At 40.1% G+C, this 22,993-nt stretch overlaps 1 protein-coding gene across 1 annotated transcript; it reads right to left on the bottom strand.

Moving 5' to 3' along the window:
* Window positions 1–2,942: 2,942 nt before the first annotated feature.
* On the bottom strand, window positions 2,943–21,236 carry LOC134656620 (hemicentin-2-like). Its single transcript, XM_063512177.1, has 6 exons — window positions 21,034–21,236; window positions 8,913–9,037; window positions 4,690–4,906; window positions 4,120–4,292; window positions 3,554–3,743; window positions 2,943–3,070 (listed from the first exon to the last, which is right to left on the bottom strand). Exons 1-6 carry the CDS (start codon window positions 21,080–21,082, stop codon window positions 2,943–2,945), a joined length of 882 nt encoding a protein of 293 aa, XP_063368247.1. The 5' UTR covers window positions 21,083–21,236.
* Window positions 21,237–22,993: the final 1,757 nt, after the last annotated feature.

Below are 22,993 nucleotides of genomic sequence, written 5' to 3'. Positions count from 1 at the left end.
TCATATGTGTGGCTATGTACAGTCACCTGCAATAATATGATACACAAAGACGGCTGTAAAAATATCTGACACGATCTTATTTGTAGAGCCATAAGAGCGTGTCACATATTTTTGCGGCCTTCGAAGAGTAACATATTATTGCAGGTGACTGTACACGACTGTAAAGGGATGGCGGCTATGACCCCATTAGTTACTTAGCAATTACCGTAAATGTCCAATATCTTTAAGTGAAATGGGTCACTTTTAACCCTTGGTTAACGATCTACAATTATTGTTCTTCCAAATATGTACTAGATACTAACATGGTGCCATACTTAGGTACTATGCCATTGCACTAATCTTAGATTTCTGAAATTCCATCTGTACTTAGCAGTATAGCACTCGTATTCTGGCTTAAATAGTACCTAAGGGCTAGGCTAGGGCTAGAGTACCTAGATCTTACTAGAGTCCGTCTAAACTAACTCTGCAACGTGTTTGATAGCACAAAGTGTGGAAGTGTTATCAGTAAACGACAAATTTCTATATAATTTTATCGTAGAAGTTTTGTATGTAATTTATTTCAAGTTCTTAATAAGACCGCCTGTTGTTTAACCTCTTATTTTCTGTATTATTTGTATTGTTTTCTGTAATGAGGTCTGCAATAAAGAGTATTTGTAGTACTATTAATTATGACAATTATTTATGTAATTTATGTTGTGTTTCGCAGTTCTCCGTATGGTTGGCATTTAACATCTATATTATCTATTTCAGTTATGTAGATGTTCCGCAATAAAACTGGAATTAGTTCTCTATTCCGTAATTAATTGTCAGAGTTATAGCTAGGGACATTATATGTTGTTTATGCGGCACGCGCTATTAGCCGCTTTGTAAAGCTGGCTCCACATTCTGTCGATGTGAAATTTGTCTAAATATATTTAATTTCACAAACGGGTCTAATGCGATATATGTATTTTCATTGTTTTTACTTTAAATTCCGACGTTCTCTCCCTCTTCTTCTCGTCGTCTCGTCGTTCGTCTTTTCGTGACCACAGCTGGTGCAACTCAGCTGAAACGTCGGAATTTAAGGTAAAAACAATGAAAATATATCGCGTTAGACTCGTTTGTGAAAGTAAATGTGTACAAAACGCGAGAGTTTAAAGTGTTAATTTAATTAAAAAATAAAGTGATGAGCAAACTTTGATGTGACAAGATGCAGAAGTACTTACCTCTATAATTGTCATATTTTCATAGAAAGTTGACGAATATTGTGATGATTCTTATGCCATTATGTACCATGCCATCTCCAAGTCATTGTATTAAAAAATAAAGATATCTAATATTGATACGGTTTTGAAATAGGCAAGTCGGTGGAAATCGAGTTCTGTGGACACCCTCGGTGCATTCCTTTCTAGTCATTTGATTTCGAACCGAACCGTAATTCTAGAGTTGCGATTTTGTTTTATGTAAGTATGATACTAATACTTACTCGTAATGTCTTGGATAGAATTAGAATAGAACATAATAATATTATATCGGCCACGATAGGTAACGCCACCGTTGAATGGCCGCATATTAAATATACATTTTATATTCATAATAGCAATTTATTTATCAATTTCACCCTCATTCCCTCTGGAACAAAACTTCACAATTTTAAGAGAAAAATGTTCCTTCTTGTGGTGCTGATGTGGAGCTTGCTTAATAGTGATATTTCGGTACCGCAGAGGGACAGCGATCTCCTTTAAATATAGCGGCGCGTGCCAATCTATAAATACAGGAATAGAAACAGTGGTTTGAAGTTATTCATTTATTTGCCTATTTACAATATTTACAAGATGAGACTCTGGAATATCCCGGCTGATAGTTTAAATGTAGGTTACAGAATGATTCACAATAGCTGGTGCCGCGTGCCTAAGAAAATACTGACAGTTTAATGGAAATATTCCACAAGAGGCCCGTTTCTTAAACGCTTGTAACTTGTAATACAAGTGGAAGTCCCTTTCTAACAAAAGCTGTCAAAAAGTGACATCCGCTTGTATTTATCGTCGTTTATTATGAATTCAAAATAGCAGTGACAATTTTATTTTACTCGATTTAGGTAGGGACTTGTTGGAAGGATAGGGGACTTAGAGTAAAATGAATTATCTGAAGAGATAATGAAGCCTCCATTAAATTAAAGGGTCAAATTTTTTCTTTAAGTATCGAGCAATTAGAATACTTAAATTCACGGAGGTAGGGTCGGTGGGTCCGTACCTACGCAGTAAGTCACTGTACTTTTGTATTCGTAATTTTGCACTGTGTTTTCATCAACTTAAAGTTTTATTAACTTTGCACTAAATTGTTAGTCTTGTTTCGTGCACTGGCTACCAGTATCAGTAGTCCATTTAATATCACATCACTGCCATTTGTACCGCAGTTTACACGTTTTGAGTATGTCTAAGACTCGAGTCTCAGAACCCCAATCACGAGATTAGGGGTTCCACGAGCTATGGCTATAGCGGTTCTCAACTTCTTTTGAGTCGTGCCTGCCCCAGTACAATGTTTGCATGCCTCCTCTTCTTTATCGGTGAGATGGCGCTCCACTTCATTTTGCTACGGCCCGTCCAAGGGTACGGGGGAATTTCTGCTTTATAATGTAAGTCAAACCACTCATGGGTTTTTCAGTACCGACGGTTATCCGAGCCGAAATTTGGAATTTTAACCTTTTCGACGCCGTGTCAAACACAAAAGCTGTCTCTCAGACGCCACGTCATCGAAGTGTCAAAACTGAAATTGAACTTTATGCAAATGCACCTAGGTATATGTTGCTCTGTGGTCTATGACCGGCGATTAATACGTCTTTGGCGTTGGACCTGCGGTGCGTATATATCGGTCATTGGCGTCCAAAAGGTCAATATACCCGAAATATATGAGCTGGGCACGATAATTAGTTGTCGGATAGTTCTTTGTCGCTTCTGCGAAAGTTAACAGCAGATGATCAGTGCGATCAATAAGGCAGCAAGAACCGCAACAGCTGGCACAGAGCGAAGGATGGCTGCAGCGGACGGCGCTGGTGATTGATCGCGTTGCATCGCTTCCATCTCACCCACACCTGTGGAAGAATATCACGATTAATAAATAATACACTCTGGTGTCTAATTAGATGTGTAAATAGAATGGTTTCGATCCCACAATCGAAAGCGGTATACTCATTCAAGGGATCTACGCATCGATTAACGCGTGGGTCGATTTTGTGGTTCCCATAATAAATGGTTCGAAGAGAGCTGTAGCTCTCTTAGCTGTAGCAAACACCCCAACATTACACCTTTTACAAAACATGCATTGTTTTTTTGATCAATTTACTGTCTGTGGCAAAAAACGTAAACACCATCTCTCCCTGCATGGCGTCCTGCTCTATGAAGGGGTCTATATCTTCTTCTGAGTCTACTGTAACACTATGGCAGAAGTATTATCGACCGCTGTGGGTTGCCATGAGAGCGCCGAGCGTGAGCCGTGACATCATAAACCTTCTAATGGTCTCTGTACTATTTAACAATAGGTAAGCCAGTAGTAAATATTATCATAACCAACTTACTATCTGTGACAACGAGCGTAAACACCATCTCTCCCTGCAAGGTGTCTTCTGTGAAGGGGTCTGTATCTTCTTCTAAGTCCGCTGAGACACGGCAGAAGTACCGACCACTGTGGGTCGGCATGAGAGCGCCGAGCGTGAGCCGTGACGTCACGAGGCCCGCCGCGCGCTCCGTGTCGAGCGAAACTCCACCCTGCTAAACAGAATTGGGTAATCAGTGTTAAACTAAACATAGTAAACTTCACACTTTGAAGTAACATCTGGAATTAGGTAAACTGATCCAGAATGTTTTTCGTTCAATTATAATAGGAACTAGTGGAACTGTGAAAACACATAATATTGCCTTTCGTTCACTGAAGGCAACACTCTCTTTGTTGTACCTCTATTATATTGTTTGCAGTGCCAATCGTTTTCGGCACAAACTTACGTCGTGTATGGTATAAAGCAGATAAATCTCAGGTAGTAACGACTGTCTTGGTAGCAAATGACTCCCAATGCTGCGCTGGTGAATTTCAGCGGTTTTACTTTTTGATATGCTTCACTGTTCTGTGTAAAACAAATAAACCTACCTGAGGTGATAACGGTTGTCCGTCCTGGTACCAAACAACCCTCAATGCCGGCGGATCAGGTGCCTCAGCTGGTCGGAGACGCGCTGAACAGCCAAGAGTGGCTGTGCTCCCCGTGGCTGCTAGGACACGAGTTGCCCCTAGAGGTTCTACCTCAATGCTGCGCCATGCCCGGTCTGGAACCGAATATCCATAATTTATAATCATCAGCCCTATATTTACTACATAGGAACAAATTGAGAGGAATAAACATAATGGAATGACCAATCAAATTTAAAGAATTTAGGAACACCAACAATCGAATGCTCTTCAGAATATGGCAAAGCTTATCGCTTCAATGTCGAATATATGCAGGAAGTTGTGAGGGGTGCTGTGGCCTAGAAATTATGGCGTTTGCGGTTCGCAGATGCATCTAGCAATCTTACGGTGTTTAAGGGTACTGCTCCGGATATATTGCTTCATCTCTTTTGGAAACGACTGATTAGAACCAAGATGGTCTCTTGTCTTCTATAAAAACTACACTTGTCAGAGATTTCATTACTTTTAAGTGTAAAACAATAGAATCAAACCAACCTGTGACAGTGAGATTATAAATCTGACTGAGCTTAGGATCCGTATTCAGCTGGCACTCGTATCGGCCCGCATCAGACTCTCTCAGGCGCGCAAGACGCAGCGTGTGCGTCACGACGCCACGCTCCGTCCGCACGCCCACCGCGACCCGTGGGTCTGCTGAGAACACGGCGCCGTCGTGAGCGAGGATCTGTAGATCCCTTGCCCGCACCCATGAGACCTGAGGACACAATATTGAAATATTACGAATCAAATATTTATTATGCAAAGGACTAAAGAGACACTTTAGGATTAATAAATTGCAACAATGGGACCCCTCAACAAGTGGTATGGGCAAAATTAATACCCTTCAAAAATGTAAACTTGGCTTCTATAGCCGAAGCCATTGGTGTCTTATAATTCGATTAATACCACCTCGATTGAAGTTACATTCTGCAATTAATTAATAGCGTTACTTGCTATGATAAGTATTAACGTCACGTCTGCTCACATCCGAAATATTGCTCGTAGAAACTGCAGTGGCCTTCCGGCATTGTTGACGGAGCTTAGCAGATGGCGAGCAGCTATGAGTTTTACGACTGACTCCGCCAGTTTCATGCTCACTTCATTTTACTGCGCGCCGTAAACTTGCACCGATGCGCACTCCAGCACTATGAATAGACTCTGGATATTAGGAACGTTTGTAAGCCATATTCGCACGGGTTGTTGAGATCGTTGGCGTGTTCATGCTTAGGTGGTGACGTTTATGTGTTAACGCTCGATTTACATTTTGCAAGATGCGAATGGCTGGCCTATAACTTGTCGAATATCCTAATATCCCAATAGTCGACCAACCCAGCAAGCTGTCGAAATGTTCCTTAGATTTTTTTTATACCGCGTTGGTGGTAAACAAGCGCGCTTAGCGGGAACGTGGGAAGGTCGATTGTTGTGCCCATGCTCAATTGCTCACTCATTATAAGTATGTTCTTCTTCTTTTTTGCAGAATCCCATTCTGCAATCCCTCCAGAAAGCCTCGTACCGTCTGTGCTGGAATACAGCGATTTGTTTCTAATAGAGACATGATCACTTTTTAAGGACGACACTTTTGAGGTCACTTTATTGAGACGAAGATTTGGAAACAGGTTACATATACTTGGAAAATTCCTTTTGAAATGTGTGTTGTTTTGACACGTCTCCTGAAACTATGCGGAGCTTATATTTACGGCTGAACTCCACCGCAATCTAAAGCGCAGATTTATTGTGTCGTGCACGATGCAGCACGTAATGAGCGTTGCACGTCACATCAAAGCCAAAGTTCAGAACGTCGTGCGTAAATCAGACGCGCGCAGTGAGTATCTCTCTACGAAGAGGTATTTCCCAGTTCAAGAGTAAGAAATTGAACTCTGTTGTTTTAGGATTTCGCAGTTTTAAATATATGTAAGGTGCTTGACATGGTAATGCCAAATAGATCCTGCTATCACCTTTATTGAGAATGACTTTAAGTTTAAAGATGACATGATGATGAACAGTCTTGAGTATTCGGAGTCTAGGATAAGTATAGTATAGGGCGACCATTGATAAATTTTCCTACGCCAAATGGTTTTATAGTATGGCTTTGTGGTTTAATGGTAATAAGTATGAATCAAATATGAATATGAATATCTGAACCTTGAGGGAAATTAGGCTTTATTAGAATTAGACCATCGTATCAGTTTTAGTCTATTTTCATGGCGATTTTTCTTTGGCACCATACGCTCAACTACCTCTCCATTTGTGTACAAAAATAACTGCTAAATGATCGAGGGAACTTCATATTTCTTTGAACTATGCATCTTGGCCATTCTTGGCGCCGCACCCTTCAATTAGTATTTGTCAAAGTCCTAGGCGCGCGCGCACGCCCCCGTTTCCCGGAAGCGGCTAAAACCGGCGCGCACGCAAGGCCACGAGTTCACTGATTCTTCACGCTTGACGGTGTGCGTAAAACTGCACTTCATTGACAAGAATATGATGCGTTGCCGTGAACCTCGAAATCGAAATTGTATAGTTAGCTGCCTGTCGATCGCTCTTGCATATTTGAGCAATAGGAAATCAGGGGCCCTTGGTCTTGGCTAGCCAAGCAAGATGACAATCGTTCGCAGAGAAACGCAACGCTATATGGCTCTATCGCACTAATATGGAAGAGTGATAGAGAGACAATAGCGTTTCGGAGAACTATTATATAATCTGTGGTTTCGGTTTCTGCAAACGACCCTCTTGATCTTGACTCTCAGAAGACTGACGAACGAATAAAGTCAAGTGGTTTACACCACGGTTATAAGTAGTCCAGAGGGCCTATCGCCAACATCGAAAAATCTCGAATAAGTATGCAAGAGCGATAGAGAGCAGATAACATTTTTTTATATTGGCGGTTGGCCTTTAGGGTCGAGTTGTGAGACTTGTGAGGTTGAAGCTTTAGGATTCATCTAAACACAGAGCGTATTTGGGAGACTGTTGTTCGAGCGTTTTTATCGCTGGTAATTGTCGCTTCTCGGCGGATACTGGAACGGAAGGGCAACTCGTAAAAATGTGATCAAATTAGACTCAGTATCGATATTATCATTACCTTTATACCATCATAAGTTAACTCTGAGGATCACCTCTCGTTAACAATATAAGTATGTTACAAAAAGCACACGTCTACTTAAATAATGATAAATGTAACGCACGCTGTTATAAATAAACAAATCATAACAGCGGCTACCGTTCCCACGCGGCGCCCGCGCATGTTCTACTGTATATCGCCTATTTCAGCGTGTCTATTAACAAAACGTTACACAGGACAGGGGTTAGATCTTTGACAGGGGTTACAAACTTTTATAGCCTAAAGATCACTTGGTGCGTGTGGCACTTGTTTCGCGCCCCAATAAATACTTAATTTTACTAACAAGGTGATATAAACCTAATATTGACCGGCAAAACCAAAACAGCGAAATGCGAAAATTCGTATCGATGTTGACCATAAGCTTTTAGCATTAGTACCCGGGTTATATTATTAGTCACGCAGATCCGCACGCCTATGTGCGAGACAGGGCATGATGTCGCAATCAAAACGCGTTTATTGCGATGTTCCAATATCGCACACTGGAACAGCGTTATCTAATGTGCATTTGCAGACCACCGTATCCTGGATCTTTATTCGCTCTGTACTGTACTTGACTAACGCACCACACTAGCCAGTATGGTGTCAACAGGATGGAGTACCTCATGAAAGTCCACATTTTCCCAGCCCAGCTCTGTCGTCACATTTCCAACAAAACCTACCAAATTATAAATTGCTAATGTTTTAAAAAGTTATTTTGATTCCAGGCGCCAGCTTCGATCGACGCCCATCGTGACTAATACCACTGCCGAATATGTGATGACACAAACATTCCATGGTCGTGACATGACGGTTTATTTACAAGTTGTTTGGCAAGCGTTCGAACTGAAAAATGGTTTATAAATGAATGAAGGCCGTAGGAATGCCTTTGCATTAACGAGCACAAATGCCATGGGAATCTAAATTCATGTTTGTTTTATGTCGAAGGATTCAGCAGGGCCGTTCAGTGTCAACTTTACACATCTCAACCTTACAAAACCTATTCTACTAATGTTGATGACTTACGTTTTTATCCAACAAACTGTTACAGCTTGGCAAAAAAGAGTAGAAATTAAAAAGTGGCAACATTGTAGTGTCGTTCGTCCTTTTCAAACCAATTTATATAAGAAAACGGGACGATACTACAGTGTTGTCACTTTTTAATTTGTACTCTTTTTTGCCAAGCTGTAACATAAGCTGACAACAAATCTTCCAACCTTTTAGGTCGGCAATATATATCGCAACACCTCTATGTTAGTTGGTCAACTACCTTCTACCTTCAGACGAGGTATGCCTTTGTTTACCATGATATACCTAATAAGACGCATTATCAGACTGTGGCTAGCATGAGTTGCGTTCTCGCGAGTCCATACTTGAAGTCGCGCTAGATGTATGGAGTCGCGCGCGAGAATGCAACTCATACTAGCAGCTCAGTACCAGGTCGTAATAGGTTGCAGAAGTTGTTACTTACTGCCTTGTCCCAGCGGCAGACCATTACGTAGTCATCGCTACTGTATTCATCAGTATAAGGAGTCTATAAGTTGCACCATTGATAGAAACAAACAGTCTGTACCCTGTAGCTACTGTAGCCAGCAATACCAGGATTCCATAAATTGCAGAAGCTACTCACCGCCTTGTCTCCGAGGCGCGCGATGCGGCATGCCAGCACCGCTTCTTCGCCAGGCGCCACATTGAGTGATCTTCTCGTCGGTAGGAAGGCAGGTCCCGCTTCCACCACCTCGCCCGCGCCTACACCTGCAAACATACGACAGGTTACATCGACATAAAGAATTCTTAAAGTGCTTACGATGACTACGCGTTGAGTAACCCGGATACAAAAGATATAAATAAATCTAGCTCAGCGAAAGAGCAATGATCTAAAACGGTTGCTATAAGTGAGCCAAAAATACATTGGACATTTTAAATAGTTTATGTAAGTACGCTTGGCATTGAACCACAGAGCGCGTGCATTTTACGGATGACACGGCCTTGATCTCATCCGTCATAAAACTCATGAATACTGGGATTATAGTCAGTTATCGACGCGATAATGACAGGATAAAACGACCGTCTATCGAACGGTGTCAGAATGTCACATTTGGCTTTCATGTCGTTATCATATCGATAACCAGTTCCAACACACGCCTGCAGCGGCGGTAGCTCGGTCGCATTTTTATCGAGCATTTTTCTAATTGGAGTAAAAGAAAGATATGCCCGTAATTTGCGAACTTCGGTCTTCGCGATAGGCCCTCGAGCACGTCGGCATTAGATACCTCCTAAACAGAATTTTGCAATATCTTGCGGCCTCTTATCTTGGTTGGCACAAATCATTTCAACACTGACACTTGGCAACGGATCAGACCATCCGAGCGGCGCCCACCGATACGGCCCATCGCCTACTGCCATAATGTGTACCAGTAATTGACAGCCATCATAGCAAACAGCTAGCACTTTTGTAACCAGTCGATGGACAAGTTTGATGCACCCTATAGTTCGTATTCGATAGAATCTTGCATTCATCGCTGCGGTCTAATAACAAGATTAAAGGATATTTTCCTAAAGATCGAGATCACAAGCTTATATGTCCTATAGCAACATTAGCAACGGAATAGCGCTCAACATGTTCTTAGAAATTCTCGTGGCGCCGGCGCTAAACCACATTTATCATAGTACGTACTACGAAAGCATGATTGAACATCGATAGACCTTATCTCGTCGCAATAAAGTTTACGAATGTTTCATTCATTGTGTTCCTGACTGATGCTTCCCTAGCTCATGCCAAACACCTGTTCGCTCTCAAGTTGATCCGTGCAGCGCAGGTGTTGGTATATTATGCTTTTATCACATACCTAGTATAATTATTATCATCATGTTAATGGTGTAAAAAATTCACTCCGCACAGTTTCTTCCGGCTGTAGTGTAGGTTAGTACCGGTGGTAGTTACAATATGCCTAAATTGAAGAACTGTGGAGTTGAATCAAGATGTAGATTAAGGAATAATTACTTTAGTTTAACATCGAGAAAACAAGCAAAAATGGTACACCCCGAGAGCGAAATAGCGCGTTCTTAGAACATCTCGCGCCGGCGCTTAGGTACAGGCTACTGCATTCCTCATGCACATTGTATAATATACACAGTGTTGCGCGTAAACATTACGGTGGTCCTCGCAGCTGCGGGCCGGATGCGGGCCGCCCGCGCCCGTTTCCGCGCAAAACACCAAAATCTTACCACGTGCGCGTGCGCCGCTAATAATACGAAGTTACACTCATTCACCGGACTTGGCAGCTCTATCGCCACGCGCGACCCACATTAAATGTAAAAATAATCACATTCTCGTTTTTCTATTTCCCTGGGTCATTAATTATGTTGAAGTTTGTTGTGTGCGAAATTGGAACGGGGTTCCTGACCTGGTCACTTCAAAATCATAATTAAGTATGTGGGGTACATTGTTGGGTACTTCTCGTTGTTCAGAGTGGGCTTGATTCTCATCGCTCTCTGTGTTCTTCTGAACTCTTTGCAGACTGATGTCGCCAACTGGTAGTGGTAACCATCAGGGACGGATGTCGCTAGTCGTATACATATTTGTCTGTTCCCGGACACTCCTTAATATTTTTTTTTCTTTTGCACCTGACTGCGACTTGTTTGCCGACCAAAGTCATAAAATTTTTAAAGAATTTTTTTACGTTTTTGTGAATCAAACATGCAATAGGTAGCTTATTAATCACTTTATTATTACTTACTTAATTTTACTACTTAATTTTACAGTCCATTGGTGTTAACTGTAATGCTGTAAAATTTGATTTCAATAAATATCAAATATTTCTCACCAGTTGCCGTAATTGTAGGACATCTTGGACCACTCATGCGTTGTCATGTACTGAGACCAGGCGGCCTAGCCAAGGTGACGATCGCTAATCGCTTGCGCTTCGCTATCGAATCGGTTTGTTGTCTATGCCAATCACTAACGCTACGTAACGAACGAAACGCAACTGTTACTGTCACACGAATATGGAAGAGTGATAGAGAGACACAAAGCGATTCGATGACGAAGCGATAGCGATCGTCACCTTGGCTAAGTCGCTGAGACAATGTAGTTCCTTTCATCCTAAGCATATTTCTACCTTCAGAAATAAACCTCTTCCTGAATACACCACATCACTTACGCAATGAATATACATAATACCAACCAAGTAGGATAATGAGCAACGTTTAAAGCAATTTAGATCTAACAAACCCGCGGACAGGATAATGAAGTAGGTACTGCAACGTTTCAGCCGGTGCGGTGGGCACAAATCAAAGCGCGCAAACTCAAACAAAGCGACGGCGGCATTCATTTGTAGAATGTTAAAAGCCGAACAGCTGTTTATATAAGTATGCTCCCGAATTAGAAACTAATTTAACGCACTGTGACGATGGGTTGCTTGCTTGGTTAGCGCCACCTGTCACGCGATTTGAATTTGATCCAAGATAGTTAAGCAAAAATCTCGTAAGTTATCTGCAATCTTAGTCGCTTTATAAGGCTGCAAGTTGCCACTTTAAAAGTTTAATTACACAAACGGGTCTACTGCGATATAATTTCATTGTTTTTACCTTAATTTCCGACGTTACAGCTGAGTTGAACTAGCTGTGGTCACGGAAATTAAGGTAAAAACAATGAAATTATATCGCGGTAGACCCGTTTGTGTAATTAAATATGTGTAAAAAACGCGAGAGTTTAAAGGTTATTTGAATGCGATTGACACTAAAGTCAGCCCACGCTAAGTTTTCATGTCAAATGATCGTCAAGTAGGTATTATGGGAAGTGTATAGGAGCTAATAGGGATATACTTATGCATTCTTACTGCGAAGTATGTGCAAAAGTTAGCATGGTTAGAGTCTAATAGCGGGAGGCCTTTTTACCAGTGTTGCAGTGAGTTTAAGACAAAATAATAATGGGTCAGCTACGATTTCTTAATTCATAACTCCCTCATCATTGACACAGCACATTCTAAGGAACTCTGAAATTCTGACCTCACTTATCGGGATTATACCCATGATATTTTGGATCTATATCTGAATCCCTAAAGTATTTTCTCCTATCTTTGCATTCCCTAATATTGTTTGTCATAATGATCAGTTGTCCTAACACTAAAAACCCTAATTTTGGTTTCCCTAATTATTGATTGCTTATCCTAATGTTATTAAGCATATTTTCTTTTTTGCGAGGGTCGCAGTTCTAACCCTAACCTAACCCACTTTTATGGCAAAAAGTTCTAAAACTTAACCATTTTTCAGAACAGTTATGACAATTGACCGTTAGGGCATGTGCCCATTAGGACAAACCAGTTAGGGCAAGAGACTTTAGGACAAACGTTGTTAGGGATTCAGAATGACACCCGATATTTTGTGTTCTTTGTCAAGGCAACTACAATTAAGTACCCAATCTACGTATTAAAACCGTAATTTTAGTACAAAACTATCATTTCACTATGTATGGGATATAAATACAGAGCTTATACTAAAATTGGATGTGGTTTTTATGTTGCTAGTTGCTACCTTGCACCCCAAAGTGAGCAGCTCCTAATGTGAACGAGATGAAATAACCTGACACAAATCACTTTTACTCAATATCTTTAGTGTCGGTACTGTCGGTTGACATGGGATTAACTAGCTCCGTTGCTGTCAGCGAGCCAAAAAAAGCTCCCTTTGGCTTTAGGTCCACGTGCCCGCTGCGACAACAATAGAATTAACTAACGAATTTATGTTAATTTTACGATTGTTGGGCGAGAAATGGGCGGGCAGGTGCCCCGGGGTTCTTTAAATATTTAAAAACTAGTTATTTTCAGGTGTGCTCCGAATAGGCGTGTATAATTAGGTGCCTACTTATATGTCGCATCAGTAGTAGGTACCAGGGATTAATAAAGAGTTGCGCGCCTAGATGTTAACTTTAGCCAGTCTTCTCCGAGACCAGGGGGACAACGCCGTTAAATATCGGAGGTAAATTTAAAACTTAATTTTACGCTATTAAGTGCCGTCGAATTATGTGAATAATAATGAAAGAGTTTAACTTCCATACTGTATTTGCATTTTATGCGTCATCTTGCTGTTTTTGTTACAATTTTAAAACGTAGGTAATTAACACACTTGGCTACTGTCAATAGGCATAAAACTGTGATGGAAAAAAATAAAAATAAAGACAAGGTACATAATAGGTGTAGTACTTGCTCACCCAGGGAGACAGGTATATGGCTCGTTACGTCACCAGTAGCTAGGATCGACACGTCCGCTCTCACCAACGGCTCTCACGTGACTGTCGCCCCACCACCCGTGAACCCGAGACTACGTCATCCCTACTATAGCTCAATAACACAAACACTACATCCCTTCCTTATTACAATTTTATTGAAAGAAATCCGTTAACATTTACATCAGTAATCACAAGTTCTTTATTAGTTTACGTTCGTATATATAATTTTAATTTTATTGTTTCCTTTTCTTCCCGTTCATTTTGATTGAGTTTTATATTTCCTTCAATTTATTTGATTTTCCATCTCTTGAATACTTTTCCATTTCTTTACTCTTTGTCACCTTCTATTAATGGTGTCCTCCACTCTTCTCTTCCTGTCCCTATACTCCTTCCCTTTCGCCTTATGTATTGTGTTCCTGTCTCTTACCTCGGAATCATCTAATCCATGTTAATTGTATAATAATAATGATGTCACTTTATCCTTAATGTGTCTATTGAAAAATAGTTCGGCAGGTATTACACTTCAGAACTCTCGCGTTATGTACACATATTTAATTACACAAACGGGTCTACCGCGATATAGTTTAATTTTTATTTTATTTTTATTTATTTTTTTTATTTTAAATTCTGACGTTCGAATTCAGCAGGTGTTTTTATTTATCTTGACTACATATACCTCGGCTTTTATTTTATTTCACTAAAGTTCGCCTAACCCTATTCTAGTACAGCTACTCAACATTGAATGACGCTCTAATCAATTCTTGAAAAAATATTAAAATCGCTGACATCCTGCGCGAGTCAAGGGCTAGAAAAACCGGTATGCCTAAATGAGCTCTCCAATTACACATAGGTTATGGTCACGTCACACTGATGTTTTCGAGCTCTCTCACGCGCATGCGAGTAGCCAACTGCTGGGAAATGTTTTACGAGATTATAACGTCCGAAAACAAAAGTCGTATGCGACTGTAAACTTTTTAGTATGATATGACTATTCGCCATTCGCCATATTAGCATTTGAGCAGCGGAAGTTCTCCGATATTTAGGATATCGAATATTCTAGATAACACATAACGAATAATGACAAACCGCGGTATACGGAAAACAAGATCCGTTCTAGAGAAGAGAATGATACGATATGTACTAGATACCAACTAGTTTAGACCTCAACTAGATATCCCCCGCAGCTCAATTCGGGCAACCAATGTCACTTTTACGTTAAATTATCGTTTTAAGATCGTTTCAAAATGGTTTGAGATCTAAAAATACATTACGAGACGTTTTAGACATTGTGACAATCGTTCAAGAGTATCTTAAAAATATCGTTATCGTATCTTGGCGACGTCCAAAATATATCCAGCAGATGCCTACTTCAAAATCAGAATCGGGCCCAAATACTATGAACTCTATGTAATAAGAAGTAAATTAGAATTTTACTAACGTACCATCAGCCACAAAAGTGCATGGCGCCTTTATCAATGAGTTAATTCATAATTTTTCCATGCGATTTCGCAGCTCACTGTACGTAGGTACCTAAGTTCGAAAAGAATGTCAACCAGACTGTTTTTTCCAGATTAAATTATAAAATCATATTTTCTGTAAATACCTTCCCGTGAACGATTTTTTATACAAATTTTATTTCCACAGCTGAATATTTACTGCTCAATACAGTAATTTTAATTTAACTAGTAGTTCGCCCCGAACTGAGAACTCGCGGTTCGCCAAAAATATCAATTGAATGCAGTCGTCAAAGGATCGAAAACCGCGTATGATTTATTGCAAGGTCTGTGGAGCCCTTAACTGATACTGTATCTGTGGTAAGCCGAAATATTTCCTGTCAAATACCTATATTATGTTTATTTTATTTTATTTTTATCTTGCTAATTATTTCAAAATGGTAAATTTAAAAACGATATTATACAAGTGTAAGCCGAGCACTTTCATTTGATACCAAACTCGACCATACTTTCTTGCAAATAAAATGACCAGAATAGCAAGACACCTCACAAACAGCTTTTTGGCCTTCTAAGCTCTTCTAGCTCAATAACCCCTTGATCGAGCCTGCTCATAATTTAATGACTAAAATATAATGCCCTCAACTACACGTTTACCCAATTTTATTTAAATTAGAACAAATTTACTTAAGTTATTGTGTATCAAACTATCTTCTGACAGTTCAGCTTAAAAACATCGAAATGCCGGGACGTGCCGCTAGCCAGCCGCGTGTTCAAAGTTGAATGTAAGAACTTCGCTTCGCTTCGCTCGCTCGTTCGATAAACAATATATTTTTTTTTTTTATACAAGCATACGAATCACCTGAACTCATTCGAGCAGCATGTAGTCTACAAAACAACTGTTAAAAAATTTAATGTACACTTTCGGTTTTAGTTTCATATCAGTAGAAATTACTCTCTTTTCACCCCTGCTTCTTTTAATTCTCCTATCTTCCTCTATACTGGTTTCCATATTTCGTTTTTGAGGTATACTCCTACACAACGCGCTAAAATGTCCCACTTTTTCACAAGAGTGACATTTTTTTTTTTTTGTTGCCGGACATTCCTGATTTGGTAAAGTATGAGCATTATAGCCACACCTTCCACATTTTTGCGTTCTTGGTTTATTCGAACTCGATTTGCTTAAACGATTCAAAATTGCATTAACGTCGGAATTGTTATTTGTCACATTTTTGTTTTGTCCATATCCTTCCAGCTGATACCTTACCGCTTTTAGTGTATTAGCTTCTGTAATTATTCTGTCAAAAGTGACACTATCTCCTAATGTCAATATTTTTTTCTTAGTCAACATACCATAAAAAATATGTATGATTCACATTTTGTTACGTATGCTCATACTGCCTAAATTCGTACTCTTTCACATTGGTGTAAGTGCCTATATATATATATATAGCATATTACGCACGTTTTACAATTAATGAAGGCCCGCCCTGCCTACATACATACTTACGCACGGTTTACAATTTCATGAAGGCCCGTACTGCCCAGAACACATTTACGCACGGTTTACAATTTCATGAAGGCCCGTACTGCCCAGAACACATTTACGCACGGTTTACAATTTCATGAAGGCCCGTACTGCCCAGAACATATTTACGCACGGTTTACAATTTCATGAAGGCCCGTACTGCCCAGAACACATTTACGCACGGTTTACAATTTCATGAAGGCCCGTACTGCCCAGAACACATTTACGCACGGTTTACAATTTCATGAAGGCCCGTACTGCCCAGAACACATTTACGCACGGTTTACAATTTCATGAAGGCCCGTACTGCCCAGAACACATTTACGCACGGTTTACAATTTCATGAAGGCCCGTACTGCCCAGAACACATTTACGCACGGTTTACAATTTCATGGAGGCCCGTACTGCCTAGGTACACATATTTACGCATGGTTTACAATTTCATGAAGGCCCATACTGCCCACACACATTTACGCACGGTTTGCAATTTCATGAAGGCCCGTACTGCCTACAACACATTTAGGTACGCATGGTTTACAATTTCATGAAGGGCCATACCGCCCACAACCATTTACGTATGGTTTACAATTTCATGAGGGCCCATACTGCCTACACCATCTAAGTACTGAATAATGTACCTACTATAAATACTGTTTTATTTTACGTAACGATTATCAATTATTATTTTTTTACTTTAGTGTATTTGCTTAAGGTAAGTTAGATTAACAAGTTACATAATATATGCATTCTAAAATAAAAGAAATAAGTGCCAATTGTTCGCTGTTCTTTTTATACCCTTATTCAATACTTAGATAAAGTTACCGCAATATCTACTTAAATTGTAACTTTTGTACGACAATATTACTCCAACCAGAATATTGTATCCATAATCTCAAAAGGAACAACAATATAGATTTATATCTCATTTTACAAACTACCAAAAGTGATTAGATATACTTAGGTACTTGTCAGCATAGTTACATATTTGCAGGTAGGTACAACAAACCACTTATTACGGTCAATTACGAATTAACTTTCACTATAGAAAAAATGTTAAATTATGCATGCACGCGTCTATTACCAGTATAATAAAGCTATTGATGACGTAGCCATCTACGTAGGTATTCAAAATTCTACTACACTGGAAACGCGACAGTGTCTGTACTCAATCCGTCTAACTCTAAATACGCTTGATAGATACGATTTAGATAAGTTTCTTTGTTTACTTCAACTACCTACATTTTTATTTTTACAACTTATTTTAGCGACTGATTATGCTTTAAATTCGTGTTATTTACTTACTTTTGGTCTCTGATCGTGTAGTTAATTAGACATCATATGATAGATAGACATCTACTTGACACAAATAAGTGTATTTATTGAAACACCCTCATTTCCTTTGTATTTTTTTTTTTGTTATTACTCGAAATATATATTTCCACAAACCTTTTTTCTCGTCGCCATATGTAGTACTTGCTCACCCAGGGAGACAGGTATATGGCTCGTTACGTCACCAGTAGCTAGGATCGACACGTCCGCTCTCACCAACGGCTCTCACGTGACTGTCGCCCCACCACCCGTGAACCCGAGACTACGTCATCCCTACTATAGCTCAATAACACAAACACTACAATAGGTGTATGGTAATTATAGTCGGTACAGCGCCGGTATATAAATCATATCTCTGAAAGGGTTAAAAATCGCTGTATTTGTACTTTACCATACCCATGTCTAAAATCAGTGAAATCCAATTAACGCTTTGAAGTTTTAAAAATAACATTGAAATGACAGTTGTCATAAGTACAACGCTAATTAGGCTCGGGCTTGGCACGGGGCGTTATATGTATGGAGATTGACGTTCTACGTATACCTACGTCGTATAGGTACTCCTATAAATTATAGGTACGTCTTACTTTCAGGTGCGCTTCGAATAGAGGTGTATAATTAGGTATAGAGATGGACCGAATATGTGGTCTTTGTCGAATACGAATATTAAAGCTAAACCTGCTTAAAGCTGAAACGCTGAAAACAAAATCATTCAGGACCGCGGTCTGCACTCGTAAATCTCATAACGTGTTTTTGACCCGTCTCCTCCCGACCGACCGGGAATGTAAAAGTAAAGGAAATAAAACGACTTATACCTGACGCCCTTAAAAAAATGTGTTTATCGATACATATTCGGCAGTTCGAGCCGAACTATTGGGCCGAATACGAACATTGAAAAATATACCGAATATGCCGAACACTGAATAATTACCGAATATTCGGCTCATCTCTAATTAGGTACCATTTTATATGTCACATCTACTACGTTACGAATGGGAGCATCTGGCAGCAGGTCGCGTTATAGTCGCCGATCGGCTCGAGGTCGTCGTCCTATCTATCGATAAATAAACACTTTCTGCTCGTTTGTGTATATATTATCTATGTTCAGTTTTAGCTGTAGTTTCTTAACCTTTGTACATAGTAAGGGACCAGCTTTATAATACTGGTCAATATGCAGTGGGTTGTACTCTGAATTTCCGCTCCTATAGGGAATGCGTGTTTATTTTCTAACAAATTCTAACTTATGAGGAAAGGGGAAGAGAGGAAAATGAGGATTAATACGTACATAATGGACCAACATCATAATACCAATATAAACGAAAATGAACGAAATTAATGAATGACGAATGAATGAAATGAATGATGTTTTGGTGTACGAAAATGTAGACCAAAACGATGTTTGTCCATTGGTATTAAAACGGAGCTATAACTTTATGAACTCGACCAATCGGCGCCGTATGTGGCTCGGGCACGTGCATTGACTCACCCAGGAATCTCGACTATTGTCGCTAAACATGTGATGGTGGTGGCCACCATGTGTAGATTCGTAATATCCAGTGGAAGTCCTCTGACTCATATCCGTAAGTCGTTTTTAACCAAGCTGGAGAGTGAACAATATTAAGGGCTCATTTAGACGGCGCGGGAACTCGTATACGATTTTAGTTACATTGCGGACCATTGAGGTTACGTCAATTCAGCCGACCGATCAAATGGCAAAATGTAATGAAACTGCTTGCGAGTTCTCGCACCGTCTAAATGAGCTTTAGGGCATTAAAGCTGCTGACACGAATTAGTATGTTTTCATAATCATAATATATAATATTGGTGTAAAATATGACTAATATTTGACTTCTATATTAAATAGAAATTCTTGCGAAGCATTTGGACGCGGCGGATCGATATATAGAGTCGTTTAACTTTCTCAGTGCCAACTTCTCAATTTTAGTTTTTGGCAGAGTGGTTATAGGTTCTTAGGATATATTTTTTTTAAATAGGGTAGTGTGCTCTGATGCTAACTATAGTCAACTACTCTTTATGAAGCGTCAAAACGATTTGTTACTAACTTACTATGAAGTTAATAAATGAGAAAAATTAATTGGAAGCGTAAAATCAGGTTTCATCTCTTTTTGGTGTATTTCCGAATTTTTTTAAACCACGACCGCTGAGAAACAGTTTAATTTGGATATCTAGATAAAAAACAACCCTATTGTTTGAAGTACTTTCAACGAATTTTTTTTTCTCCATCTTAAGAATAAATCGCATGACATCACTTATTGCGTAGTGCGCACAACGCACATGCGTTGCATATGCGTCAAGCACGAATAAAGCTTTCCCATTATGGTAATATGCGCCTAGCATGCGGGCTTGCCCACTTGCTAATCCATTTAGTAATTTGATATTCAAAATTCGGAAGACCCCATGCGGAGAAATATGTATTGAAAGTCCCTGTACTAATCTGCTTTTAAGGTTTCAAATTTGATTGTAAATGAATGCATTAAGTATAGGTACCTATTTGTATAAGTACTATAGAATAGTTCCGATTTAAATAAAATACGTATTTAGCGCTCAAAGACTTTGCTAAGTCATTCGCAATTTCGGAGATGGGCCAAGTTGTCCAGTATGACCATAATTTGATGCCTAGTAACTCTAGTAAGTAAGTAAATGATTCCTCTTTTAATTAATTCGTGTGATATTGGTGCCCTAACCATTTGCTTATGTGTTAATCCCACTCTTCTAGTAGTAACAAATACCGCATAATTTTAAGTCGTCAACCCTATATCCCTGTAAACTGCGGTGATTTGCGTTGCGCGGACCGCGGTCGCATATGCGCGGATCGCGGAATGCGCATCTGTTCGCTCCGGCGTGCGGCCGCGGCACTTCCCTTTGTCTTTTCGACAGCCGAACAAAAAATATCACAAAAGTAATACATACACACATACCGACAAGGTTGCGTTTAAAAAAGGCTTGTATCCTGCCAACACGGTTGCATGGTTTGACTCCTTTTCTAGGACAACCATTCTTACATAAAAACATGCCACTAACTAATCTCATTTGTCAGATTGAGAAGAAAATAGCAATTTACAGGTACAATGTAGAATTGTTGTTTGTTATTTAAATGGGAATGGGGTACAGAATTCATATTATGTACATTAGTGTTAGGTTTGATAATCTACAAAAGAAGGTTACTTTTCTTAAGCTGTTGTTAGTTCTAGGCACTTACCGACGAGCGCCGGCAGCGCAGCCAGCAGCAGCAGCCTCCACGCGCACATCGCGCACGGTACACACACCCCGCACGGTACCGCCGCGCACGGTACACACACCACGCACGGTACGCACGCCGCGCACGGGACACACCGAGCGCACCTCACACGGTAACAACGCACGGCTTACGGCCAGGCGACCGGTGTGCCATTACCGCACTATTTGGCTATCTGAAACAAATAACGTAATCGAACGAGCGAGCGAAGCGAAGCGAAGTTCTTACATTCGACTTTGAACACGCGGCTGGCTAGCGGCACGTCTCGGCATTTCGATGTTTTTAAGCTGAACTGTCAGAAGATAGTTTGATACTCAATAACTTAAGAAAATTTGTTCTAATTTAAATGAAATTGGGTAAACGTGTAGTCGAGGGCATTATATTTTAGTCATTAAATTATGAGCAGGCCCGATCAAGAGGTTATTGAGCTAGAAGAGCTTAGAAGGCCAAAAAGCTGTTTGTGAGGGGTCTTGCTATTCTGGTCAATTTTTTGCAAGAAACATGGTCGAGTTTAGTATCAAATGAAAGTGCTCGACTTACACTTTCATAATATCGTTTTTAAATTTACCATTTTAAAATAATTAGCAAGATAAAAATAAAATAGAATAAACATAATATATGTATGTGACATTTGACAAGAAATATTTCGGCTTAGCACAGATACAGTTTATTTTAATCTCTATGGTGGTGACTTAAATCCAGGGGAGGGACAGCCGTATACGAAGCCCTTTATTCGAAAAAATAGCGCCATCTATATTACTTAACGCTAAACTTGTAAATGGCGCTTCAAAATTGATGCAAAAAAGCAAATCTTGTCAGTAGAAAAAGGCGCGAAACTCAAATTTTCTATGAGACCATATCCCTTCGCGCTAGATATGAGCGCCGCGCCGGCGCGCCGCCGCCGCCGACAAAATTTTCGCGCCGCCGCCGCCGACGCTGCGCTATCGGCGTGGCATCGGCGTGACCTTGGTAGTTACTACTACTTTCGGAATCAGATAATATATTTTTAATCGAGTTTAGATCATTAACGGCGCCACTTCGAATAGTTTATAGGCATTCAAAAGGTATTTTAGGCCCATATAATTAAAAAATATCGAAGGCAAATGCAAACTTATCTGTCTAGTAACCGCGCTACTAGTCTTGGGGAAACGAAATTATTTAATATCAATTTTAACATCAATATGCTTGTAATAAACATACTGATTTCCTTCCATTTTTATTGTGGAACGTTCCACATTACAATTTATAGATTGTATATATGACTGACATATGAGACACTAGACATATGTCAATCACAATGAAAAAATTAACTATGATCAAACTCTGGCTAACGTGAGACTCGAACCCACATCTTTGGATTACCGATCCAATGCATAACTAATTTTGCCAGCTAACCATCCGTCATTTACCGCGAATTTAACCATTGCAAGCATGGTTAAACGTCTTTAAAAGGTATTAAATGGGGTTAATTTTGAGATATTAAGCGTTTCCACGTCCAAATATCCGGCCGTTGGCTTCGCAAGTTCGCACAGAAGGGCGTCGGAATACTCGGAATCGGGTCTCAATTAAACTTGGCCACTGTTCAAATTTCAAGCTTTGCTCTCTCGCAGCTCAATCTTTGGCCTTGCATCGCTCGCATGGAATTAAGCCGCTATCGGAACCTGCAAGTTTTTGGCCCTGTTTGGAGCTCAACTTTCGGCCTGTTTTAAAACGCTTGAGCATTGGTCCTTAATCCGATCTTAGCTCCATTGCGGTCTTTGGCGTCGCACGAATGCGCCCGCAGGAAAGCTCCAGATCTTTAACACTATGGCTTCAGTCTTTATCGGCCTGCACCCTCGCTCTGTTCTCTTGCAGCCCGGCCTCGCACAGAAGCGCGCCGCTCCAGGCGTTCGGCCGTCAGCCAAGCTTACACTTGGCGTTCGAT

This window comes from Cydia amplana, chromosome 18 (assembly GCF_948474715.1).
Source record: "Cydia amplana chromosome 18, ilCydAmpl1.1, whole genome shotgun sequence".
Taxonomy (NCBI): domain Eukaryota; kingdom Metazoa; phylum Arthropoda; class Insecta; order Lepidoptera; family Tortricidae; genus Cydia; species Cydia amplana.
The sequence above is the reverse complement of the archived record's forward strand: the minus strand, read 5'-3'. Positions and strand labels throughout refer to the sequence as shown.

Excerpts from the sequence above, each read along its gene's own strand:
- LOC134656620 (XM_063512177.1), bottom strand. The coding sequence starts at position 21,082 with ATGTGCGCGTGGAGGCTGCTGCTGCTGGCTGCGCTGCCGGCGCTCGTC. Across the intron at positions 4,907-8,912 it reads CGCGCCTCGGAGACAAGGCG|GTCTCATGGGTGCGGGCAAG; the intron begins GTGAGTAGCTTC and ends TTGTGTCCTCAG. Across the intron at positions 4,293-4,689 it reads TTATAATCTCACTGTCACAG|ACCGGGCATGGCGCAGCATT; the intron begins GTTGGTTTGATT and ends ATTCGGTTCCAG.